This window comes from Echinops telfairi, unplaced genomic scaffold (assembly GCF_000313985.2).
Source record: "Echinops telfairi isolate 266 unplaced genomic scaffold, ASM31398v2 ScPeMD7_12;HRSCAF=54, whole genome shotgun sequence".
Taxonomy (NCBI): domain Eukaryota; kingdom Metazoa; phylum Chordata; class Mammalia; order Afrosoricida; family Tenrecidae; genus Echinops; species Echinops telfairi.
This window is the reverse complement of record NW_022103909.1, coordinates 8,090,561-8,113,555: the sequence shown is the minus strand read 5'-3', so window position 1 is coordinate 8,113,555 and position 22,995 is coordinate 8,090,561. Positions and strand designations below refer to the sequence as shown.

General features: G+C 37.2%; 1 protein-coding gene across 3 annotated transcripts in view; it reads right to left on the bottom strand.

Moving 5' to 3' along the window:
• Positions 1-810: 810 nt before the first annotated feature.
• SCAF11 (SR-related CTD associated factor 11) overlaps positions 811-22,995 on the bottom strand; it is a 59,170-nt gene continuing 36,985 nt past the window's right edge. The window contains exons 6-14 of one of the 3 annotated variants that reach the window (XM_045287243.1): positions 14,390-14,448; positions 14,130-14,236; positions 13,305-13,406; positions 11,806-11,912; positions 8,341-11,208; positions 7,351-7,697; positions 4,784-5,002; positions 4,318-4,437; positions 811-4,050 (exon numbers count right to left, since the gene is read on the bottom strand). In XM_045287243.1, the coding sequence (XP_045143178.1) occupies positions 3,904-4,050; positions 4,318-4,437; positions 4,784-5,002; positions 7,351-7,697; positions 8,341-11,208; positions 11,806-11,912; positions 13,305-13,406; positions 14,130-14,236; positions 14,390-14,448 (4,076 nt within the window). In that variant the 3' untranslated portion in view covers positions 811-3,903. The remainder of the gene's footprint in view (positions 4,051-4,317; positions 4,438-4,783; positions 5,003-7,350; positions 7,698-8,340; positions 11,209-11,805; positions 11,913-13,304; positions 13,407-14,129; positions 14,237-14,389; positions 14,449-22,995) is intronic. The other 2 variants (XM_045287244.1, XM_045287245.1) reach the window with 2 other exon arrangements.

The following is a 22,995-nucleotide window of genomic DNA, read 5'->3' as shown; positions in this document are numbered from 1 at the left end:
ATGCCAAGGGCTCAAATGTTGTGAAAATGATGATGGCAACAAAGTACAAATGTGCTTGACACCATGGACGTTTGAATGGATTGTGATAAGTGTTACACAAGCCCCCAATAAAATGATTAAAAACAAAAAGTTTTGAGATGCACGGAAGAGTTTGGAAAGATGTACATAACCAGACTTCGTAAGGGCTTTTTTTCCCCAGATAGAAAAATCAGCCTTAGGTAAATGGCCAAGCTTTGTAATACATACGATTGAGAAACTTAACGTATACATTTAAGAGTATAATTTCTTTAAACCAATTTCATAGAGAAGTGATAAACTAGAAAATTCTACTCCTAGAAATTCTCAAAACAAAAATAAACATCTTTATATGTATATATATTTGCTAATCAGTTTTATATTACTAAAATGTATTAAACTTGATATCCAATAGTAGACATTTTGAATGATATATTTTTATATTTTATATATATATATTTGTGTATATACATAGTCATTAAAATGATTTTCATTAAAATGGAAGATTCTCAATAAATCACTAAGACAGGCTATTAAACAGCTTAAGAGATTGATCAGTGTTAAAAGCTATTGATTTGAATATTAAGATTACAGGTAATTTTTCTCCTTTTTCAATCTCTTCCCACTTTATATTTACTGAAGCCTCTCTAAACTTCCACAATTATTATGTAACTAAAATCAGAGCTTGGACATGATGCTGCTAACTCTGGCACTGGTACAGAAGCAGGAAATACTTCTATGAATATTTGTTGAAATCACCATTTCTCAAGAACATTAAAAAGATGTTGGAGACACTTTGTTTAACAAAAGAATTTATTAGAAAATATCACACACTACATATTTGAGTCTGGTTTCAGTAGACAGCACTCCATCCTCCTACCACAAACAATGGCTCATGGACCCAGGGCAACCACTATGCTGCTAAAGCTACAACTTTGGGATGGAACATTGAAGCAGTGCACACTGCAGCCATAGAGGGAAAATAAAGGAGTTTAAGTCTGGGCAGGGGGGCAGAAAAAAAAAAAAATCACAAAAGTTTTGGGATATTGATATAATGGCTAACTACTTTTAGCCTGAAAAGTCTAGGCATCTCTATTGCTGAAAACACTAGTCAATGTGACCAGCAGGCTAAAGGGACCAGGACTTCAAAAGTCAAGTTAATACTGACTTTCTGTAAATTACATTCCTTTGAAATGCCACAAAAAGTTTGTACACATGCAAAACTAATGTGAATTTAAAAGGGGAGGGATATTAAAGCACTGTGTTAACAAAGCATGCATTGTCAGATATTCTGAAATACTTGAAAGTTTAATCCTTTCAAGACCAAATTATTTTCTGCATTTATCATTGAAACGATGTGTTTTTGTTAATAGAAATCATTAAAATAAGAGGGGAAAACTTTCAAATTTTCTTTTAAATATGGTTTTTTGATACAATTAAACTCAAAACTTACTGCTAGTGAGTAAACCGTGACTCTTGGCAATCCTACAGGAAAAGATAGAATTGACCCTCTGGGTTTCTGAGACTGCTGTTGGTTTCAAACAGCTGACCTTATGGTTATCAGCCACAATTAACCCAAGTGGGGCACATATGCCTCAAGGGGTCTCTGATGCTAGGTTTGGAGGGATGAGGCCCATTTATTAATATTCAGTTATGCAGGGCCCCAGCAGATGGCAGCACACTAAATGTGTAGACTCACTCTGTATTATGTGGGCTATGAAAGGGTTAAAAAAAATCGTATTGCTTGAATTCTAATCCAGCTACATTCTTAGTTATCCATTTTAAATGCAGCCTAATTCGTGTCCCAACCAGATATGGAACATATTTTCAAGAAAGGTAGAAAGAATTCCAGGGGCTGCTACCAAAGATAAGACTGTGAATTCTTGACACCACTGAGTTTTTCTTCAAAAAAATTTTAATTTGTTTGCAAAAGCTCAACAATATAAATCAAAATTAAAAATATCACCCAATTCCCAAATGTCATTGAAAGAAAATACAGGAAAAGTATGCATTGTGGGATTAATCAATTTAGGCACAGCAATTTGCTATAAAATTTCAAAGTGTAGATCGGCCTTAACTCAAGAGATGGAACGTTCATATGTTGTTTCTAGAATTCCAAACGGAAACAACTCAAGTGGTATGGTTTGGTATCTAAAACACTGCTTTAATATTTTATTAGAAGAAAAATACTTCCATATTTTCTACCCATCATAACCAAAACACAAACTTCAATAAAAAAACTATAAAAACCAGTAGAATACACCATATTACAATTGCTCACAAGTGTAGAATGAAGATCAAAAACTGTTGGGAAATATTTCTAACATTTAAGGATTACACTTACAGCCTAAACAAAGATCATGGTTGAGAACAATCATTAGTGGGGCCAGCAGTTCAAACTATTTTGCCTATCAAAGCTAGCACCAGGAAAGTTAGTATGCACACAGAACTGAGAAACCGTTTACCCTTAACTTCACAACAGTGCAGACCTAACAGGAATGCTGTGCTCATGAATTTATCCAGTAAAGGGGCCACTCGGTCTCAGAGGCAGACCTGGCTTCGAGCCATTACCATCAGATCTGAACAGCTTTCTAGTGACTTCGTTTCTACTCAGTATTGCTACACTGGAATGAAAGGTGGTTTGCCAGAGCATCCACTTTTATTCTTATAAGATGGCAATTAAAACAATCTCTCTAAAATGTTAATCTTACCTTTGATAAAAATTAGAATATCCAAACACTCACAAAAAAAAATCAAAATACTTAGCCCCTGGAAGCCTAACAAAAACTCTGATTTAATTCCTCTCCCTTTCCAAACACAACGTTTAAAACGTCTAGAATTTTGCAACCGGGTTAATGGCGGCCGCATGGTCGTCAAGTCAACACTGTAATCACTGTACAGCGTTGAGGGTTTTTCAAGTGGGAAAAGTGTCACTCATGATTAGAACGATAAGGAGCTCCGTGAAGCCCAGTGCAGTGAGTCTCCTCTTTCTGCCAGAAAGTCTCAAGGGAGGAAGGGTGCTCTCTGCTTCCCAGCAATTCGAATGCTCGCTGGCACTAACTAGCATGCCTGATGGGCAAAAGGAAGGGAGTGTAAAAAACCCATGATTTTTACAAAGTCAACACTTTTTTCAAACCAGCCTTTTAAATTCACCAGAACTTTAGACTGCTACAATTCTAATTTAGCAAATCAAGTGCTTCATCTCAATTATGGGATGGGCTGGGGAGTCACAAAGAGAAACAGGCAGTGCGACCTCTATCTGATGATACAAGCAGTGAAGTGCGTCCCAAAGTTCTGAACACGAACTTACACATGTGATTAAGGTTTTCTACCTAGGAACTTTATTCAGATGGGTGCTTCTTTAAAAATACACATTAGGAACCCTGCAAATGGCATGTTCTGTTAATAGTAGAAATATTTTTTTCATGGTAATACATTATTTAACTTTCTATAATTAGTGGGGAAAAATTCATAAAGATTATACTTTTTTTAGCCTGACAGAATAAATGTTTAATATATATATATATATATATATATATCTTTCAAAACCAGTGCACTTAGGAGTTTCTAATTTGTGCACTTTATTGATGCGATTGAAAAGCTATACATCTTGCAGTACCCACACCATAGCACAGTCATAGTAAAAATGCACATTTCCTTACATCTTTACTTTCCCTTGTATTTACTTGGCAGGGGGAGGGGGGAGATATATAGAAGTTGCAGTGCAGAACTATATTTATTTAGAACAAAACATTATATCCTACATTAAAAAAAATAATTTTATCAAAACCAGATTTCCATCACAGTTGTCTATGATTTTCAATAAATGGTACATGTTGGAATTGCACTTGGCAGGCATCATGACCGGGTCCTCCCAGCATGCTGCTCTCAGCCGGCGGCTTTGTCAGTGGGCCCAGGTTCCTCCAGGCTTTTCTTCTGGCTCCCCTTCCGTGAGTACTTGTACTTGTCGACATAGGCTTTCACCAGATTGGCCACTTTAGTAGCATTAACTTCTCCACTCTTACTGTGACAAACCTAAGAAAGAACGGGGTGCGTATGTGAAACGTGGATATCAAACTCAGACCTCAAAGGCAGAGCGGACCACTGTGAAAAATAACTCAGAGATGACCACATTTACTTTCACGGCAAGGTTTCATACCTCATATACACTTTTTAAAAGATCCAAGAAGCGAGAAAGAATTCAGAGGATTGACCATTTTGGTGCGTGTAAGTATTTTAAAATTACAATAGAGGTGATGTAGAACAGTATGTGTGCAGTACCACCGATGCTGTATGACTCACCTTATCCACTGCTTTCCGGACAATCTCCTTATACTCTTCCTTGGTGATATCTTTATTTTGGTAAAATGGTTTAATGGCCAACTTTACCTCCTGGGCTGCCTTTTCTTGAATTTGCAATTTCTGATCAAAGAAAAAATATATATAATTCTTTAATTATGATTAGATAATTATATTAAAAAAATACATTTACTTTATTGCAAGAAACTCTTCAAACATTAGTGACAAACACAAGATTGCTATTTACTAATAAACAGAAGTAAAATGTCAAAAAAATATTTACGAAATATTACCCAGCACTCACTGGGGCATCAACATATTTAGATGAAACCTTTCAAATATAGTATCACAATTTAAGACTATCAACAATAAATTTCCTTCACCACTCACAAAATAGAAAGCTGGTATTTTAAAATCGTGTTTTCATCACATAGAGAATTATGTAAGTTGCTTTCAACCTTGAACTTGCCTTGTCTGTCTTCGAGCTATCTGCGCTGGCTTCCACTGTAACACTTACTTTGCTTTCTGCCAGTTTGACAGCAGCATTAGCGGCTGTGCTGTGACTTGAGGATGAAGTATTACCAGAACTTGGTCCCTGAACTGTTCCCATACTTCCTGGGGCTGCTGTCGGAGCAGGCAAGACTGGTGCATTCATGTTATTACTTACATGAGAAGCACTAGGAATACCCTGTTTTAAAGAGTTACCATTCAGTTAATGAATTAATAGTACTTAATTTAAGTCTTATAGGCATGCATTAAAAACACATTTTAAACATACAAAGTAAAAAAAATTACTATCTTAGAACTTAAGAGAAATGCACATATCAGGTTATTTACATCAAAAAGGCCTTTTGACATGTACATATGTAAATATATTTATATAGGATGATGAGGAAATAGATCTACATGCATATATTTATAGGTTTAGTTTTAAGGTCGCAGATGGACATTGGACCTCCACTCAAGTACTTACTCAATGCAAGAACACTTTGTTCTATTAAATTGGCATTCCATGATGCATACCTTCCCGATATGATCGCTGAAGACAAATGTGTGCATAAGCAAATGTGGTGAAGAAAGGCTGATGGTGCCCAGCTATCAAAAGAGATAGCATCTGGGGTCTTAAAGGCTTGCAGGTAAACAAGCAGCCATCTAGCTCCAGAAGCAACAAAGCCCACATGGAAGCAGCACACTAGCCTGGGTGACCACGAGGGTAGAAGGGACCAGGTAGCAGGCATCAAAGAACAAAAAAATCGTATCATTATAAATGAGGGGGAGTGCAGAGTGGAGACCCAAAGCCCGTCTGTAGGTACCTGGACATCCCCTTACAGAAGGGTCACAGGGAGGAGATGAGCCAGTCAGAGTGCAGTGTAGCAATGATGAAACATACAACTTTCCTCTAGTTTTTAAATGCTTCCCCCACTATCATGATCTCAATTCTACTTTACAAATCAGGCTATACCAGAGGATGTACATTGGTACAGATAGGAACTGGAAACACAGGGAATCCAGAGCGGATGATCCCTTCAGGACCAGTGGTGAGAGTGGAGATACAGGGTAGAGGGAGGGTGGGTTAGAAAAGGGGAACCAATTACATGGATCTACATATAAACTGCTCCCTGGGGGATGGACAACAGAAAAGTGGGTGAAGGGAGATGTCAGACAGTGTAAGATATAATTTATAAATTATCAAGGGTTCATGAGGGAGAGGCGAGAGGGGAGCGGGGAGGGAGGGGGAAAAATGAGGAGCTGATATCAAGGGCTCAAGTAGAAAGCAAAATGTTTTGAGAATAATGATGGCAACAAATGTTCTTGACACAATGTGTATGGATTATGATAAGAGTAAGAGCCCCCAATAAAATGATTTTTTAAAAATACCTTTTGAAGAAAAATGAGTCATGTTATTAAATAGAGCCCTATTCAAATATGTCAAAATGACTTTGAAATTATACAATAAATGTGTTTTGTAAAGCTCTGATGGCAACACTACAAAAAGTAAATAGAAATTTTAAAACTGTATTCTGCCAGGTTCTTTTAAAATATAAATTAAAATGGGTGTCCCTATTTTAAAGATGGGAAAAATGAGGCAGTTAGTCACTTGCTGTATGTAAATTAGGAGAAAAAGATGTAAAATCTCCAAATTCTGAATTCACTTTTCCAGTTCTTTCTATTCTATCTTGCTCAGGATTCTAAGATTTCTGAATGTAGCTATAAAGCAAAGAAGTACAGGTGGCAGAGTGAGCTGACTGTAAGTCCAGTGGTTCCCACCCACCAGCCCTTCTGAGGAACAAAGATGACCCAGGCAGCTTCCCTGAAGATTCCCAGTACCAGAAATGCTATGGAGAGTTCTCCTCTCTCCTACAGTGTAGCTGGGAGTCAGGATGACTGGAAGGTAAAAAACATCATCACGATGTTTGTGACTAGCCAAAGTTTGTAAATGCTTTTTAGGCACTTTCCTTTTTGGCATGATAAACTCATGAAAATGAAACAGAAAAAAAATAGATAATGAATCGCTTTAACTAACATTTATCTGAACAATACAAGTTTGATCACTAGTTTAATATTTATCATAACTATTTTAGCATTAGGCCCCAATAAAAACAGCTATGTTTTAAAAGTACCCACCACAATTCTGATTTGGCTCATAATTTGGTGTTGGATAAGTGTCAGGCTGCTAACTATAGGTGAGAAAGGTGAGACAATCCGGCCTTGTGAAGGTTTTCAACTTCAGAAACCTGACAGAGGCTAGCTACAAAGCAGAACTGACTCGGTGACAGTGGGGAATCTAATAAGCATGTCTGATATAGATATTAAGTAATACCCAATATAGAAGACATAAGTGTTTAAGTATTTCATGGGGTGTGTTTGCACACATGCATGGCCAGAGGTGGAGAAATGATTAAGAACAATGAATAAAAGGAAGGCTTAGGAAGGTTTATCATAAACGCAATGAAAGAAACAATTGTTTTGGATGCCAAGAAACCGAATAGCTATATTTTTAAAACATTGGTTAAATTTTGGTTGCTAAACACATACCTGCAATTGCTTTCCATCTGGTTGTGAAGCTATATAGTTGACTTGTTGGGATGGTGGGGGAGGAGGTGGTGGTGGTGGTGGTCCCTGAGATACACTGGCAGGAGCAGCTACCTGCATGACAGGCACTCCTGTGTGGAGATGCAGAGGTAGCGGGGGGTGCATGTTAAATGGATTGCGCTGGATGTTCATCAGAGGCGCGTGAACACCCACTGGATATGGGAAGATATTCATAGGCTGGTGTTGTGCATTCATTTGTTGCTGCATTACATTCACTTGTGGTTGTATCATATTTATAGGTAGTTGAGAACCATCACCTTGTTGGTTTGTTTGGTCTTTTAAGTTAGAATCTATCAAAAGAAAAAAAAGGCTTGTAAAAAAAAGAGGTTAAAAATCTCTTTAGAGAAGATAAGAACTACTGGTTATAGAATTAAGCATAGATGAACAGACATGGTATACCCAAACCAATCTCTATTACTTAGTTTAACGCTACCATTTCTAAATAACAGAGGTTGATTTTCTAACTAAAAGGAAATGAAATGTTCAAATAAAAGTATTTTTAACAATAGCTAGTTTCACATAACATTTATCATTGCCAACAAACAATCAGTAGCTCAAAAAACTCATTGATTACAAAATTAATCATATAAAATTTAATTTAGGTTACTAAATTAGATGTTAATAAGATTTTAAATATTTCAAGTTTTTTTCAATGTTACTAAACACAAAATCAAGAGGAAACATTTTTATTATTAGAAGAGTGATTTATTTGTAGAAAAATGATCGAAAAAAATTTCTCAAGTGCACACATTTGAAATAAATGCAATAAAGGTTAAATCCTGCATAGGAACATCCCAAACTCTGCTCATAAAACAAATAATACTTAAAATATAGACATTATAAATTGGACTCATTTCAAACCCCACAGATAGGACATTCAGCTTATCATCGCTCTCTCCTGAGATAAAACGGCATCAGTAAACGGAGAGTTACCCTGTTCCGCCGTTGCTTCCTCCTCCTGTCTCATCCATCCAGACTGCGGCCCTGAAGAAGCCCTTCCTCTCCGGGAGTAATAGTTCTGAACATCTGCTGGGAGAGTCTTTCTCACGGCCCAGCTAGAAGCAGACGTCCATCCTGAACGATCTGCTGGTGTATCAAATGAGAATTCGTGCTCATTTTTCCGTTTATAGGGCTGTTGCTCTGCAAACTTGAAGGGCTCATTCCCTGAACTATTTGAATTCCCTGAAAGGGGTTTTCGGTTTTGCCACCGGTTTTCACTCTGATCCGTGTAGGCAAAACCACCTCTGTAAGTGCCTCTGCCCCTGTTACCTCTACCACGATTAGACATCCAACTGGAACCTAAATTTTTATTCCAAGAATTCCCTGAATTTTCATTTCTGTTTTCTTCCCAGTGAGTGTCTTTTACCTTTTCTGGATTTCTGGTCCTTGGATCGGGCCCTGAATTTATTTTTTCTGTTACCCAATTAGGACAGTCATTTCTGCGTTTGTCAGAATTTAGATCATCAGCATCTGGACTGATGTCATTTTTCTCTTTCCTTGTATTTTCATTCTGTTTCTCCGAGTCACTCTTTCTGTAGCGATCATTTCCTCGTGGGCATCTCCAGCCGTCATTTGTCCATCTTTCCTTCCACCGAGGGGAGTAATTGTCTCTGTCGTTTCTACCGAACGATGAGCTCTTGCTTTTTGTCCTGGATCTTGATGGCGACCTGGAACGAGATCTGGACCTCGACCACCTTCTGGCTCTTCTTTCTCTGTCTCGATCTCTCCTCTGTCCCTCTCGATCACTTTCTCTTTCTCTGCTCCGGGACCTGGACTTTTCTCTTGGCGAGCTCTCTTTCACTCTGGATTGAGATCTTCTGTTCTCCCCAGACATGTCTCTTTTGGGGGAGACTGAGTCAGATTGTTTGCCTTCCTTACTACTCTCTTTCTTGGGAGACCGAGAGGGAGAACGCCTCCTTTCCCTCGCACTATCCTTTTTGGGGGACTGGGAACGAGATTTCCTTCGTCCTCGTGCTGGTTCTTTCTTAGGAGATGGAGACTGAGACCTTCTGCTTTCTTTTCCAGTTTGTTTCTTAGGGGAGGGAGACTGAGAACGCTTCTTTTCTCGCGTCGGTTCAGTGGCAGGAGACCAGGTGGTCGATGGGGAGTGAAATCGAGACCTTCGAGAGCGGGGCTTCTTGCCCTTGTCTGCTGTCTCTGCTGGGCCTTCAGAAGGTTGACAGACAGTTTCCACTTTTCCACTTGCAGGATCAGAAGGTGGTGTATTATTTTCAGAACTATGCTCCACAGACTTTGCAGTCAATTGTTTTGCATCAGCATTAACGGCAGCCCCCACCGCAGCTTCACTCTGGTCACTACAGAATGAGTCACACTCCATCGGAATCGTTTCGTTATTGTCCTCACTAAAATGCTTCTGGATCTCTTCAGAGTGTGTGTTAGGCAAATCTTCAGATGTGGGATGTTCATCCGGAGATTCAGTCTTCTCTTCTAAACAATGGCCTAATTTCGTATTGTCAAAATCATTTTTTAATAAATTATTTTCAGATTCTTGAGTACTATTGAAATTTTCATTCCCTAGACCATCACACTTTGCAATCAATTTTGAATGTTCAGTTTCAACGTGCTGAGTCAACTGAACCTCCGAGCTATCAGATTTGTTTCTTGTTTGTATACTTTCACCATCAGGAGAGTTTAACTTAGGACTCTCTAAAAGCTCTTCTATTTCTACTGTAGCATCTTTATGATCAACAATTTCCATAACGGGACTCTCATTTTTTTCTTCCTTAACCACTGATTCTACATTCTTCAGGACCTCACCTACAGGACTAGATACAGGTTGGTGTACTTCAATTTCGAATCCTGAAATTGTATGGAAATCATTTGCAGGATGATCTGTGCATTTATCTGTTTTTACCTCTAATTCTAAAGGTTCAGATACCTGGTCTTGATTTGCCATCAGATCACCTCCTCTTTCACCTGTATCTTTAGAAATGTCACTTTCTACACACATGACATCATTTTCTATACCTGTAATTTCAATTTTTTTACTTGTTCCCTCCTTAAGTAACACAGGAGGATCTTGGGAATAAGACTCGCAATCGGACGTCTTCGCTGGTTCCTCTGGATCAGGATCTTGGGAATAAGACTCAGAATAGGAGGCCCTGATTGTTTCCTCTGGATCAGGATCTTGGGAATAAGACTCAGAATAGGAGGCCCTGATTGTTTCCTCTGGATCAGGATCTTGGGCGTAAGAGTTAGAATCTAAAGCCTTTGCCGTTTCCTCTGTATCAGGGTTCTCAATGTGTTCTTCCTGTGCATCAATATGCTCACTGCAACTTCTCAAGTCATTAGCAGACTTGTTTTCTTCCCCTGCCTGCACAACGCAAGTGTTACTACGTCCTATGTCTGACTGGGGCTCTTTCTGTAACACAGGTGGTGGGTCGGATTCTGCTGTTTCTTCGTCTGCTGACTCACTGGAAGATGATTTCTCAGGGGGAGGTACAGAGCTCCGTAATTTCTTTTTCAGTAAAGGTGGTTTTCGCCCTCTTCTTACAGATTTTCGTTTTGGAGCCTGTCTTGTTTGTTTTTCTGACTCAGCTGATGAGGAGACACTTACAGAAGCATTATTGCTATCTGGGGCATCACACCCAGAAGTAGCTGACACTGGAGACCTCTGAGCCTGACTGACTGTTTCGGATCTCATGTTACGTGCAGATCTCCTTGTGGGAGTTGTTGCGGCAGGTTTTCGTCTTGATCCTCTGGTATTTGATGTGCCAGAAGTTTGCTTCTTCTCTTCTCCTTCTTGAGTATGTGCTAATGCATATCCCTTGCAAGAAGTACCTAGTAATATTTTAAAAAAATAAACATGTTTCAATATATGAAAAGTTTGGCTTCAGCTCATTTCAATATGCAAAATAAATGTTTATAGCAAATAAATTAGCAAACTACACAAACCACATAGGTACTAACATTTAAGTAACGAAGTGTTTATCAACTACTTTTAATGCTACTGAGATGAGTCATCATCATGTGTGGATTCATGAGGACATTGTACAGACAGAGAGAAAACGCCTTTGCTCTGGTCGTTCCCACTTGCTTTGTGAGGTGGTACTTTTTAGAAGCAAACAGCAAGGGAAAACTGACAAGTCATCCGCAAATATATAAAGACTCAAACTGTTTATTAGTAAGTAATTAACACGATGCTGTTTTTAAAAATTCTATCGTTTGGATGCTGAAGGCCTAATAGAAAGGAGACTTCTAATCAGCAGGTTCTTTAAAATCTTAAAGTTGTAATTTTTTAAAGTAAAAGAGATTTTCTACTTGAAAGTCAAATCACTTTAAATGTTTATAAAAATGGCTGTGACAGATTTTACCATAGTTTTCAGCTTTTAACCTGAGTTTGAAATAACAATTTGAAAATGATTTCATAAACATTACCAAAATTTTCTAAAGCTATGGTACTTGTTGGAAAAACAGTTCTTGGCAACACAGAAGAGCCGAGAGGAAGAATTTCGGTTTCAATATTCCAAGGTATAAAATCATTTCTGAAAATTCAAAACAAAGACATTTTTGTTTAACTGATTTTTAAAAAATCTGCAATAAAGAATATTAAATCTCAAAATTAAACTAGCACTTAAAACTGTTTTGGGAAAATGACAAATTCTAGAATCTCTAGATTATTCACTGTGCAAAGATGGATACCAATCAGCTACAAAGGGAAAAAAAAAGCATGCTTTACTCTTAAATTAACGGCAAAGGGAGATAAGGGACAATATAAAATATATGTTTCTTTAAAAAATGACTTCCGTAATTTAGTGTTATATTTTATGGCAAGGATATTTTAAAATTTTTATTATTTTAGGCAATCAATCTATAATTACACTTTGAGGCATAGTTCATATATAAAAAAAATTACACAGAGCACAGTTTCATGGCTTTTGACCAATGTATATATCTGTATAACCATCACCACCATAATCAAGAAATAAAACCTTCGTACCACCCCAGAAAAAGCTCACCATACTCCCTTTGCAGTCTCGCTCCTCCCAATCCAGGGAACCAATGACTAGTTTCTATTGCTGTATTACTTTTAAAGTCCCCTGATCTAAAAACAACAGCTTCTTCAAAATTGCTATTATCTCTGTCAAATCTGCTAAGCTCTCTAAAGGTGTTTATTAACCAAACCCAAGCAACTTTCAGTTTCTCCTTTCTCTACTGTACTAATTAAGAGTTTCTGGGAAGCACAAATAGCGAGGTGGTTGGATACTAGCCAAAAGGTGGTTTAGCAGTTTGAAACCACCCAGAGGTTCCCCAGAAGTCAGGCCTCCCAATACACTTCTGGTAAGGTACATAAACACTAGGGAGAGCGTGGCTCTACTGATACACTTGGGGATGCCAGAAGTCAAAATCAATTAATAGTGTTATTATTAATTTTATTACTAATACACCACCTCTTCATCTATCAACATGGTTAGGTTTCAAAGACCAAGACATTAAGTAAAAATAGGTATTATGCAAAAATGGAGGATATCAGATTGAAAAATGAAGAGTGACCTCCATTACATAACTGCCAAATTGGCACATAACTTTAACCATCACAGCCAACGTTACTCTTGCTTCACACCTCAGTATTGATAACCGCCAGGTATATGTTGTTAAGATGTAATAAGTTTCACCATTATGAGGTTCTCCTTTTGAAGTGAGTTACACAGCAAAACAAAAAATTATTAACTTTCCAAGGGGGTCTTTTACATAGCAATTAATTTAAAATGCTGACTTTTAATTTGAAAGACAACTTGTACAGAGCTTCCTTAGGAACATATCTATTGAATAGTATATTCCTATGATACTCCTATGATAGATACTAATTATGAATCCCTATATTCATTTTAGCAAATAAATACTTCAGTAAACAACAACAACAAAAAAAATGTTACCTTCCAATTCCAGGTAATGTATCACGAAACCACGACATTTCCAGTTCCTGTCTTTTCTGCCTAATCACTGCACTGATTTCATTGACTTCTAAAAACTCTGTACTAAAAGATAAATTTTAGACCTTCATCAGAATTAAAAAAAAAAAAAGTTCTGAAAAACAATTCGATTATATAAAAAAACATAGCTGAGGTTTTCATGTGCAGCATTGTGAATATTACTTAAAAGAATGAAAACTTCTATTTATATACTTTCAAAATGAACTCATAAATAAGTCAGATCAAACCCAAACTCCCTTTACCTGATCCAAAAAGATAATGCTTGCATTCTCATCTTAAATATTCGATTATTAAAAGTCAATTTAGACAAATACCCTCACTATTGAGAGAAATAATGTGAAAAATATTTCTGTCCCAGGTACTAAAGTTGTATCAAGCAGTTGACTGGTAGAAATGTCAGGTACAACAGTTTCCAAGCTGAAAGTAAGCATAGAAGGAAAAAAAAAGAAATAAAGGTGGGCTATGCTTTATTAGGTACTGCCCCCACAACTTAACAAGTAGACCACTTCTGTATCCCACGAAAACCGTGTGTAGAACTCACCTTAAAAACAGTGCCCACTGGCATAAGCAGTCGCTGGGTAACAGAGGGGCACACAGAATAATAGGTTTCTCTTTGCTCTTTTATGTTCCGAAAAACAAGGCCTTTTCATACTTTTTGTTGAGTGTTTACATTTTTTTGAGTGTTTAAATTTCTATCAAAAGTTGATGACAGTGGTGAAAATAACATACATACACACACATTAGATATTAAAACTAGAAAATACTAACCTGTATGACCTATGGGTATTAGAAGATTCCCCAGTGTGAGTACTAGAAGAAAATATATTGGAGAAAACATTTCTGAAGCATTGATTTGTACAGTTTGATCTTCGAGGCTAGAAAAGTAAACAGTGATTATTGAAACAGCAGGTAAACGTCCATAATAGTTAAGAATAGTTTTATCAAAACATCTCACATGCCCGAAGTACTAGGTATATATTAAATAACCACAGTGTTACTAAAAGAAATTTTTCTTTATTTCAACAAACCTTATTTATCTTGATTATTCCATTTTTCTTTTCTCTGGTTTCACTGTAAGAAGAGTTTCCTATAAAAAGGCATAAAATAAAAGTACTTGGTTACTTTGCCTAGTATCAACAATTGCCAATTTTATAGCAATTAACAATAATCACCACTTGACTTGTATGTTAAGGTTTTAAACCAGTACAAACGCTAGCATATTGTAGAGGTTTAAATATGCAGATGTTTCATTTTAATTAAGAGTATATGCAGTTATATAATTTTTCTGAATGCAAATTTTAAAATACCTTGTTAAAACTGCAGCTAAGGGGAAATATATGAGACAATAGAGAAATCTGGTAAAACATACTTATTTAAAAATTCTAGTCAATATTTCCTGCCAACATATACAAACTTAAACCACTTTATAAACAAGAAGTATATACAAAAGTCAAACTATCTAGTCTCAGCAATGGACATAGTATTTTTTTTTTTAGTTTTTAATAAATCATTTTATTGGGGATTCTTACAGCTCCATCCATCCTTAACAATCCACACATAAATTCTATTAAGAGTAAGGGGCGTAGAGAGAAAACCTATGCACTAACCAGAACTACCAAGTGAATAGGAGTTCACACTGGAAGGGAAGAGCTGCAGAGTAGGGGGAAAATTGTTTGGCTTTTGAACATTTTGAGTTAGCAGTTTTCCCACTGGATGCATAATGCAAAAAAGTCTGTGCCCACCGGAGAAAGCTCCCTTTTGGGATGGAATATTAAAGAGAACTGATGAGCTTTGTGTGCTTGTCATGGCAACCCACTTGGTTTCACTGAGAGATGGGATACTCTGGACATGTTCCACTGTTACCTTGTTGACATGGTCCAAGGGCTAAAGAGAAGAAGAAAGAGGAAGGACTGGCTGGTCTGGAGTTTAAAAGTGTGTGACTACTGAGCCTATGGGCCAAGGCCTAGCCCCAGGGGCCAGGTGTTTGGAAGTGTAGGGAGTTATGTGTGGACTCCCACGCTAGTACTTGGTATCAGTTGACATAGCATGCATGGCTAGCTGGATAAAGATATTTGACTCTGTGAAATGGTGCATATAGTGAAGTTTTGATGGATGGTGTACTACACAGTGAACTTTGCTTACGCATGCTGATGGCCAAAGGTCCAACCAGAAATGAGGACTCATAATATCAAGCTTGTCTCCTTAGTACTGGGTGGTTAAGGGAAGACAATTTAGAAACAGAGTATCTGAAATGAAGGATGATAAAGGCACAATGTGACTGGCTTATAAGGGTTCGTGCGCGCGCGCACTGGGGTGGGGGGAGAGAGCTTGGAAGGGGGGAGTTAATCCTTCAGTATTGAAGGGACAATGGCTAGAAGAGCCTGGGAGTGACCTTCAGAGGCAGTGAATTACTTAGTAATATGGCTCTTCCACTCAATCTCTCTAACTCCCACCAGAAGACCTTTTCCTGCATGGTTTTGGGAAGAAAGTGGAGGAAGATACTGATAGGATTCACCTGTAAGTGACTGTGAACAGGATTCTGTGCAGTGCCATTCTGCTGCAGTGGAGGTGGGAGGTGGGAGGTGAAGGTGGGAGGTGGAGGTGGAGGAGGAGGAACCTAATTACCAGCCAAGAGCCAAAAGTAGAGCAAATCTTCTGGACCTGAGAGATTCCTATGCAGTGAACCTCCCGGATGCAGAAAACAACTATAACATTAATGAGCAGCAGCAGACCCAGGAGTCAGAGCATGGAAGAGAATGTTGTACTTCCCAACCCACAGAGCTGGTAAAGCTGAGAGGGCTTTTGTGAAGGGCTAGGCTGGCTTGCAGAGTGGGATGCTTCTGGGCATTTAACTAGGGAAGTGGAGTTCAGTTACCGTGGGCTGCAGTTTACTCGAGGGGGGTGTGCCTCTGGGTATGTAATTCAGGGAACTTGGTTTACTGAGCACAGAACGGGGGGATGACTTTGGGTTAAGGCTTAGAGCAGGGTCTAATGTCTCTTTTCTTAGTAGACCTGAAAGAATTTTTAACAAAACCTGATAAAGGAATAAAGGGCTATCCAATGACATTACAACTTGGTAAGTTCTTTAATAAGCTCCTTAATTATGAATTTTTGTCGGAGTTCTGTACAGCCATTGCAGTGGATATTAGAACCCAAAGAGGTAAATAGAGAACATTAATTAAGACAATGCAAAGCCAACTTTCTCCTTAATAGTAGACTGATTTCCTGCTAAATTCCTACACGATCGCTGTTTGGTTAAGACTATTACCACTCTTCACATACATGCCACCCAAATTGTGTAACAAATTTAATTTCTTGTATGTGTGTATGGGGGAGGCTGACTGAGTTCAAGTACTTTAGTATCTCATACCCTTAGGAGTACATCTATTAAAAATGAGTGCTAGGTATCTAATCATGTTCTTTCTTAGAAACCATCATTTTCATTGATTCTGATTTCATTCACTCAATAGTTAATAAGTATGCACTGCTTACATAGCAATCTTTCGCTTGGTAGTCTACCTTAAAAAACCAGCATTACACAGAATAGCTTCCACAGGAAGAACTATTCATTCTGTTATATCTGATCCAAAACCTTTCCCACATTTTTCTGGGTAATTACAGAATACCTCTTATGTCCATGTCAAATGTTTTCAATATTGATGAATTGGTCTAAATTGGTTTCCTGGAGACTCTCCATCTCCCCCCCTTTGCCCCTACTTCCCCTCAGATTTACTCTAACCTTCCTTTGGACAGCATCAGTATGTCTTTTGTTTAAGTCTACCAAAGCAATGCATGCACATGCTTTAAGAAGCAGAACAGCACATTTCTAAGCTGATAAAAGAAAAGCTATGGTGAATAGATCAGAACACAAAGAGAATGAGACACTGTGGAAAAATGAACAATCTGTATAGAAACTGCCTAAAGGGGACCAAGTTACTGTATAAACATTCACCAAAAAGCAAAGAATGCACAATATTTTTTTAAAAAGAAGAAAGATAATCTATAGTGGTCATACCTAGAATTCCCACCCCTGATTTTTGTTCCCAAAGGTGCTCATTAAATCCTTTAGTTGTTTCTTCTGCGATTTCACTTATAAATGACTTCCTTATACTACTAATATCTTGATTTTGTTGTTCCTGTTTCAGTTATTTTCTTCTTTAATTACGGAAACTTTAACTCTTGTTCCACTGCCCTCGATACACACAAACCCTCTTGGTTGCTGTCGTCCTAATGTTGATAGGTTGCTTTTGGATGCGTCAATATTTGATACAGCAATGTTATACATTTTAAATAAACATTAGTAAAAGCTAAATCAGGTAGAGAACTAGAATTACCTTTCTTGTTATTATGGTTCATTACCTGGCATTTTCTCTTCATATATATCTACCATTAATTTAGCTAACTCTACACCAAAAGTCTAAATCTCCTCTAATACATTTATACTGATTAACTCATCCATTAAGCTTGCTCTCTACTTGCTTGGAAAGACTTTATCTTACTCCAATCTGACTTAGTAACACTCTAAAAGTTATTCTATGACTGCTCTTTGCCACCACCATAATAATTTATCTTTTCTCTAGATGGAACTCATATTCTGAATCTCACAGACTTCCTTTCTCATTTTAGTGAAATATAAAGTATCCTCCAACAGAATCTGAGAAAGGATAAGTAGAAATTAATTTCTGAGTCTTTAGGTCTTTGAAAATGTTTTTATTCTGCCCATTTGACTGATAGTTTGGAAGAGTACAGAACTGTCTATATTGGAAATTATTTACTCTGGAATATTCAGGAGACTGCTCTATGGATGTCTACATTTTATTGTTAGAGATCTGATGTCATTTGACTGTTTCAGTGTGATGGATTTGTACTGTTAGGTCACTCGTCTCCGTTTTGATCTCTATCATGTTGAGGTGATGCACAGCTGTTTGTGGGACACAAAAATACTGACTGGAAATGACATAAAGGATGGTCAGATATTTTCAATTACTGAATTCCATTGTAGGTTATCATGCAAAGAGACTTGGCTATTTCATTGTTAAGACTCCCAAATGTAACCATCTCTAATCTAAGTCTTTTCTTTTGAGCAAGATTGCAACCCACAAAAGAGATTTCCTATTTTCTACTCAGGGGAATATAAGCAAGACAGCCAAAGATTTCAGAAATAATCATTGCTAGAGGTTTCACCATGTACCTGGATTTCCCTCTTAATCATCTGTGCCAGAGGAATTTTATCTGTTCCATCTACTGACTCTAGAGCAGTGGTTCTCAACCTTCCTAATGCCACCACCCTTTCATACAGTTCCTCATGTGGTGGTGACCCTCCAACCATAACATTATTTTTGTTGCTACGTCATAACTAATTTTGCTACTGTTAGGAATCGGGCAACCCCTGTAAAAGGGTTGTTTGACCCCCAAGTTGAGAACCACCAAACTAGAGGAACGATGTGATTCATCAGTGCTCTACCACACCTGCTTTAATCAGCCCTTCCTTATAACCTTCTGCGGGTGGATATCCAGTTGTCTACAGAGGGCTTTGGGTCTCCACTCCAAATCCCCTCATTCATCTATATAGTTGTTTGTTTGTTTTAAATCTTTTGATACCCGATGCCTGATTCTGTCGACACCTCATGATCACACAAGCTGCTTATTTGCTTCCCTGCTAGATGGCTGCTTGTTTGACTTCAAGCTCAAGCTTCTAATATTCTATAAATATCTCTTATTAGCTGTCTTCTCTTTCTAGTTCTCTTTGTCTGTGTGGCATTAAATCTTTCCTATTTGTATTGCCATTTTATCCACCCCCCCTTTTAAAAAAAGATCATTTTATTGGGGGCTTTTACAATCCACACCTCAATTATATTAAGCATATTTGTATAGATGTTGTCATCATTGTTTTCTAAACATTTACTTTCTATTTGAGCCCTTGGTATCAGCTCCTCTGTTTTCCCCTCCTCCCCCACCCTATATTGCCATTTTAGTAGGGTCTAGAAAGGATGAGAAAAAGTTTAAAGTATTTTATTTGCTATGATTAAACTGTAAGCTTGTCTTATTTTAATTTGGCACATCCCAGAATATGTTTCATGATTGTTTTGAGGGATCATAATGACCAAAACATAATCTGTACAACACAAACCAGTATACACACTCTGGGTTTATTGGCTAATACTGGGCAAGTCCACAATTAAGGTTTGATTGATATCAAGTAATAAAGCCATAATTAAACAGACCTACTGTGTACTTTAAAGGAGCCATGGTGGTGTAGTGGTTATGTTTGGGCTGCTAACTGAAAAGTCAGTAGTCAGAAGCCACCAGCCACTTCATGGAAGAAAAACAGGGTTTTTGACTCCTGTAAAGAGTTACACTCTTGAAAGTAAATGTTTAGAAGATGATGTATGAATTGCTATAAGTGCTGTAAGAGCCCCAGGTAAAACCGTCTTTAAAAAGAAGTCGCACTCTTGGAAACGTATGGGGCAACTCTACTGCCCTATGGGGTCGCTTTGAATTGGCACCGACTTGGTGGCAGAGTCTGGGTTGAACATATCCTATAGAAAGGCCTGAAAGGGGGGTATTTTTTGTAAACAACATTACTGCTATCATTAGCTGAAACCAAAGATTAATGTTCATTCCAAAAAACAAAGCATAAAAACAGGCAAAAAGTAACCTGCTATGATAACTCAGTTATCTAGTATTAGGAGACAATGAAAGTGACATTTACGTACACTGGCTAAACGTGGGCTATCTAACCCTTTCCTCTCTACTGCGGCAAAGGGAGGCTAGGAACAGCACCTTTTTATGTAAGAAAGGAGAATTAAGTAGTTCATGCTTTATCAGTCACAAAATACTTAATGGAAAACTGATATAAAATCCAAATAACCAAATAAGGTCTGTTGAAATTTGAACATAAAATGTTATACAAATTATTTGTGACCTGGATATAAGAATTTCATGAGCTCTATTCCCTGTAAGAATTTTACTCTGTTGTATACATGACCACGAACAGCAGTAGCAACATTCATCAGAATGGTGCATGACATAAAGACAACTTCAGGTAGAAAGTTACAAATCTGTGTTCAAAGTACAACCTCAGCTCACTTTCATCAACTCTAAAGCAGCCCCACAGCTGAAAAGAAAATAAACGGATTGCGAATGCACAACTCATTTTAAAGGCAATTTACGAGGGGGGAATGCTCTAAAATTGATATGGTAATGATAGTACAATTCTTCTGGATATGACTAAACTATTGAACTACTGAAGTGTACAACAAGTAAATTGTGTGCCAATAAAACTGTTGGGGGAAAAAAAGAAATGAAAATATTATTAAGATACTAAGGTTTCCGTTCAGGTCAACAAAGATATGTTCATCCTACTAACTCCATTTTCAAAGAGCCAATGTCATTTCTCTGCTGTATACATTAATGACCACACCTAAATTTTGAGACAATTATAAGTAACATCTTAAAGAGTTTCCTAGTACGGTAATTTATTAAAAACAAACAAACTAGCAAACCCTAAGAAACATCACAGGGAATATAAAAATTAAAGGTTGAAACTCTTAAAAGGTTCTACCACCATAACTATGATTTATGTACTTTACCTGAAACAAACGACAACTGATATAAGTTAACAGAAAGGTTAACTGAAAGGCAGAAGGGTTAACTGGTCCATTAAAGTATCAAACAGACATTAAGCTATCAAAATGACATAGCTGATTTTACAGTAATAACCATTTTTGAGCTCAAAAGTGCATCCAAAGAGAGCTCACAGACTAAGGCAACACTTGGAGGTGGGAAGGCTGCAGACAAGCGTACAGACAGAGGCGGGAGCTGGGCAATGTTAACAATGTAGTATTATGTAAAAAGGCACTGGATACAAACCAAGAGCGGATCACATTCTGGTTGCCCAAATCCTTCTGTATGGTCTTAGCCAAGACATTTAACCTTTAAAAATAATTTTAAGGTTTATGAAGGATATTGATGAATACAGACACTTAAAAAATAGTGATGCCCATGGAGTTGATTTGACTAATGTTCATATTTAAGCCACTTTTGGCTTATACCTGCTTACATTTCTGTTACAACTAATGCATATCACCCTCTCCTTTTAATTTCTCCAAGCTTTCTTCCTTCACCAGAAGACACGGTCCTGAAGAAGTTTTCATTTATTTAGTTTTCTGAGTATGTTTCCTGTTTGTTTCATCTATAAATTATCAAATTCGTGAGCTCACTCAGGGCTGAACAACTAGTAAGTACTTAATGACCATTATCGAGGGTTATGTATAAGACCCTGGGGAGTACTAGCTCTATTGAAGACATATCACTACTATCAAGGAACTTGAAAGTTTATTCAAAAGAAACAAAAATGTCTTACTAAAATTACATTGTAATACTTAGAATGTAAGACCACAAGCCACTATGGGGGAAAACTGACTACTCAATTCTCATAGTATTTTTAACTACAGAAAAATTTATATAAGTACAAAGTGAAAATAGCTTAAACCTATCTCCCATGAAACTACACATTATGCTCCATAATTAATTAATGCTCAATTTTAATTTGTTTTATTATGAAGTAAATCCAGAGATTATTTCATGCATAATTTTGGGGGGAGGAAAACAGCCTTAATACTATTATCACAAATTAAAAAGCCAGTGATAAATGTCAAATACTCTGTTCAATTTTCCCCAATCTTAAAAAGTTTCAATAATCCTTTCTTTTCACAATGTTACAATAGCTTTAGATCCATACTTTGTGAGCAGTTGAATGTTTGTTTCTCTTAATCTACAAGATCTTTGATTATACAAATGATACAACTGATTGAAGAAATCAGGTAATTTGTTTTATAATATGGATTTTGCTGATTGTAACTTCTCATTTAATGTGTTTCTCTGTCCCAGTCTGTCCTGTAAAAATTAGTACTCTGATCAGATATGATTATCTCATTTTCACTATAGAGGTATTTAATATCTGCCTTGAATGCTAATGACTGCTGTTCTAAATCCATTAATTCACTTGGGTTTTGAAATGTAGTGATATTCAAATTCCACAGTTTAATTATTTGCTGAAATGCTTAATTAAAAAGTAGCTCCCTTTATTATTCTAATATAGTTTATTTAGGAAAGACAAAATAGCTGCTTGGTTCTTTCCTTTTTCTTAACAGTTCTCAAACTTAGTTTCTTAGCACCCTCCAAAAATGACCAATTAGTTCATAAAGTATCATTGTGAATTCAAGGATTTCCAAATAATCGATAGGTTGTAATAGACCCAGTTTTTATCCCTCTTTCAAATTTCCTCATTTTTGACTAATGGAAGACCATGTTGATTGTTAAATATTTTCAATATAATCCTAGTAGTCTTTGATAGCTTACTGGCCCAAAGTTTTTTTGTTCATATTATTCATTAATGGTACATGGCCACTCTTCTCAAGGAAATTGAATTCTTTTAGTAATGCGTGGATTAGATAACACAATCTGTGCTCACTTAGACTTTTTATTTTGGACTTATTGCAAGAGCTGCTTTGCTGTTACGGGTTGGGGAGGTCGAAAGGTGAAGCACGAAGATAGGGGGTAACTTGAGTGAAGGTGAAGATAGTGTATTACATGAGGGAGAAGAAACAATTAAAGGGCAGGGCAAGCTATT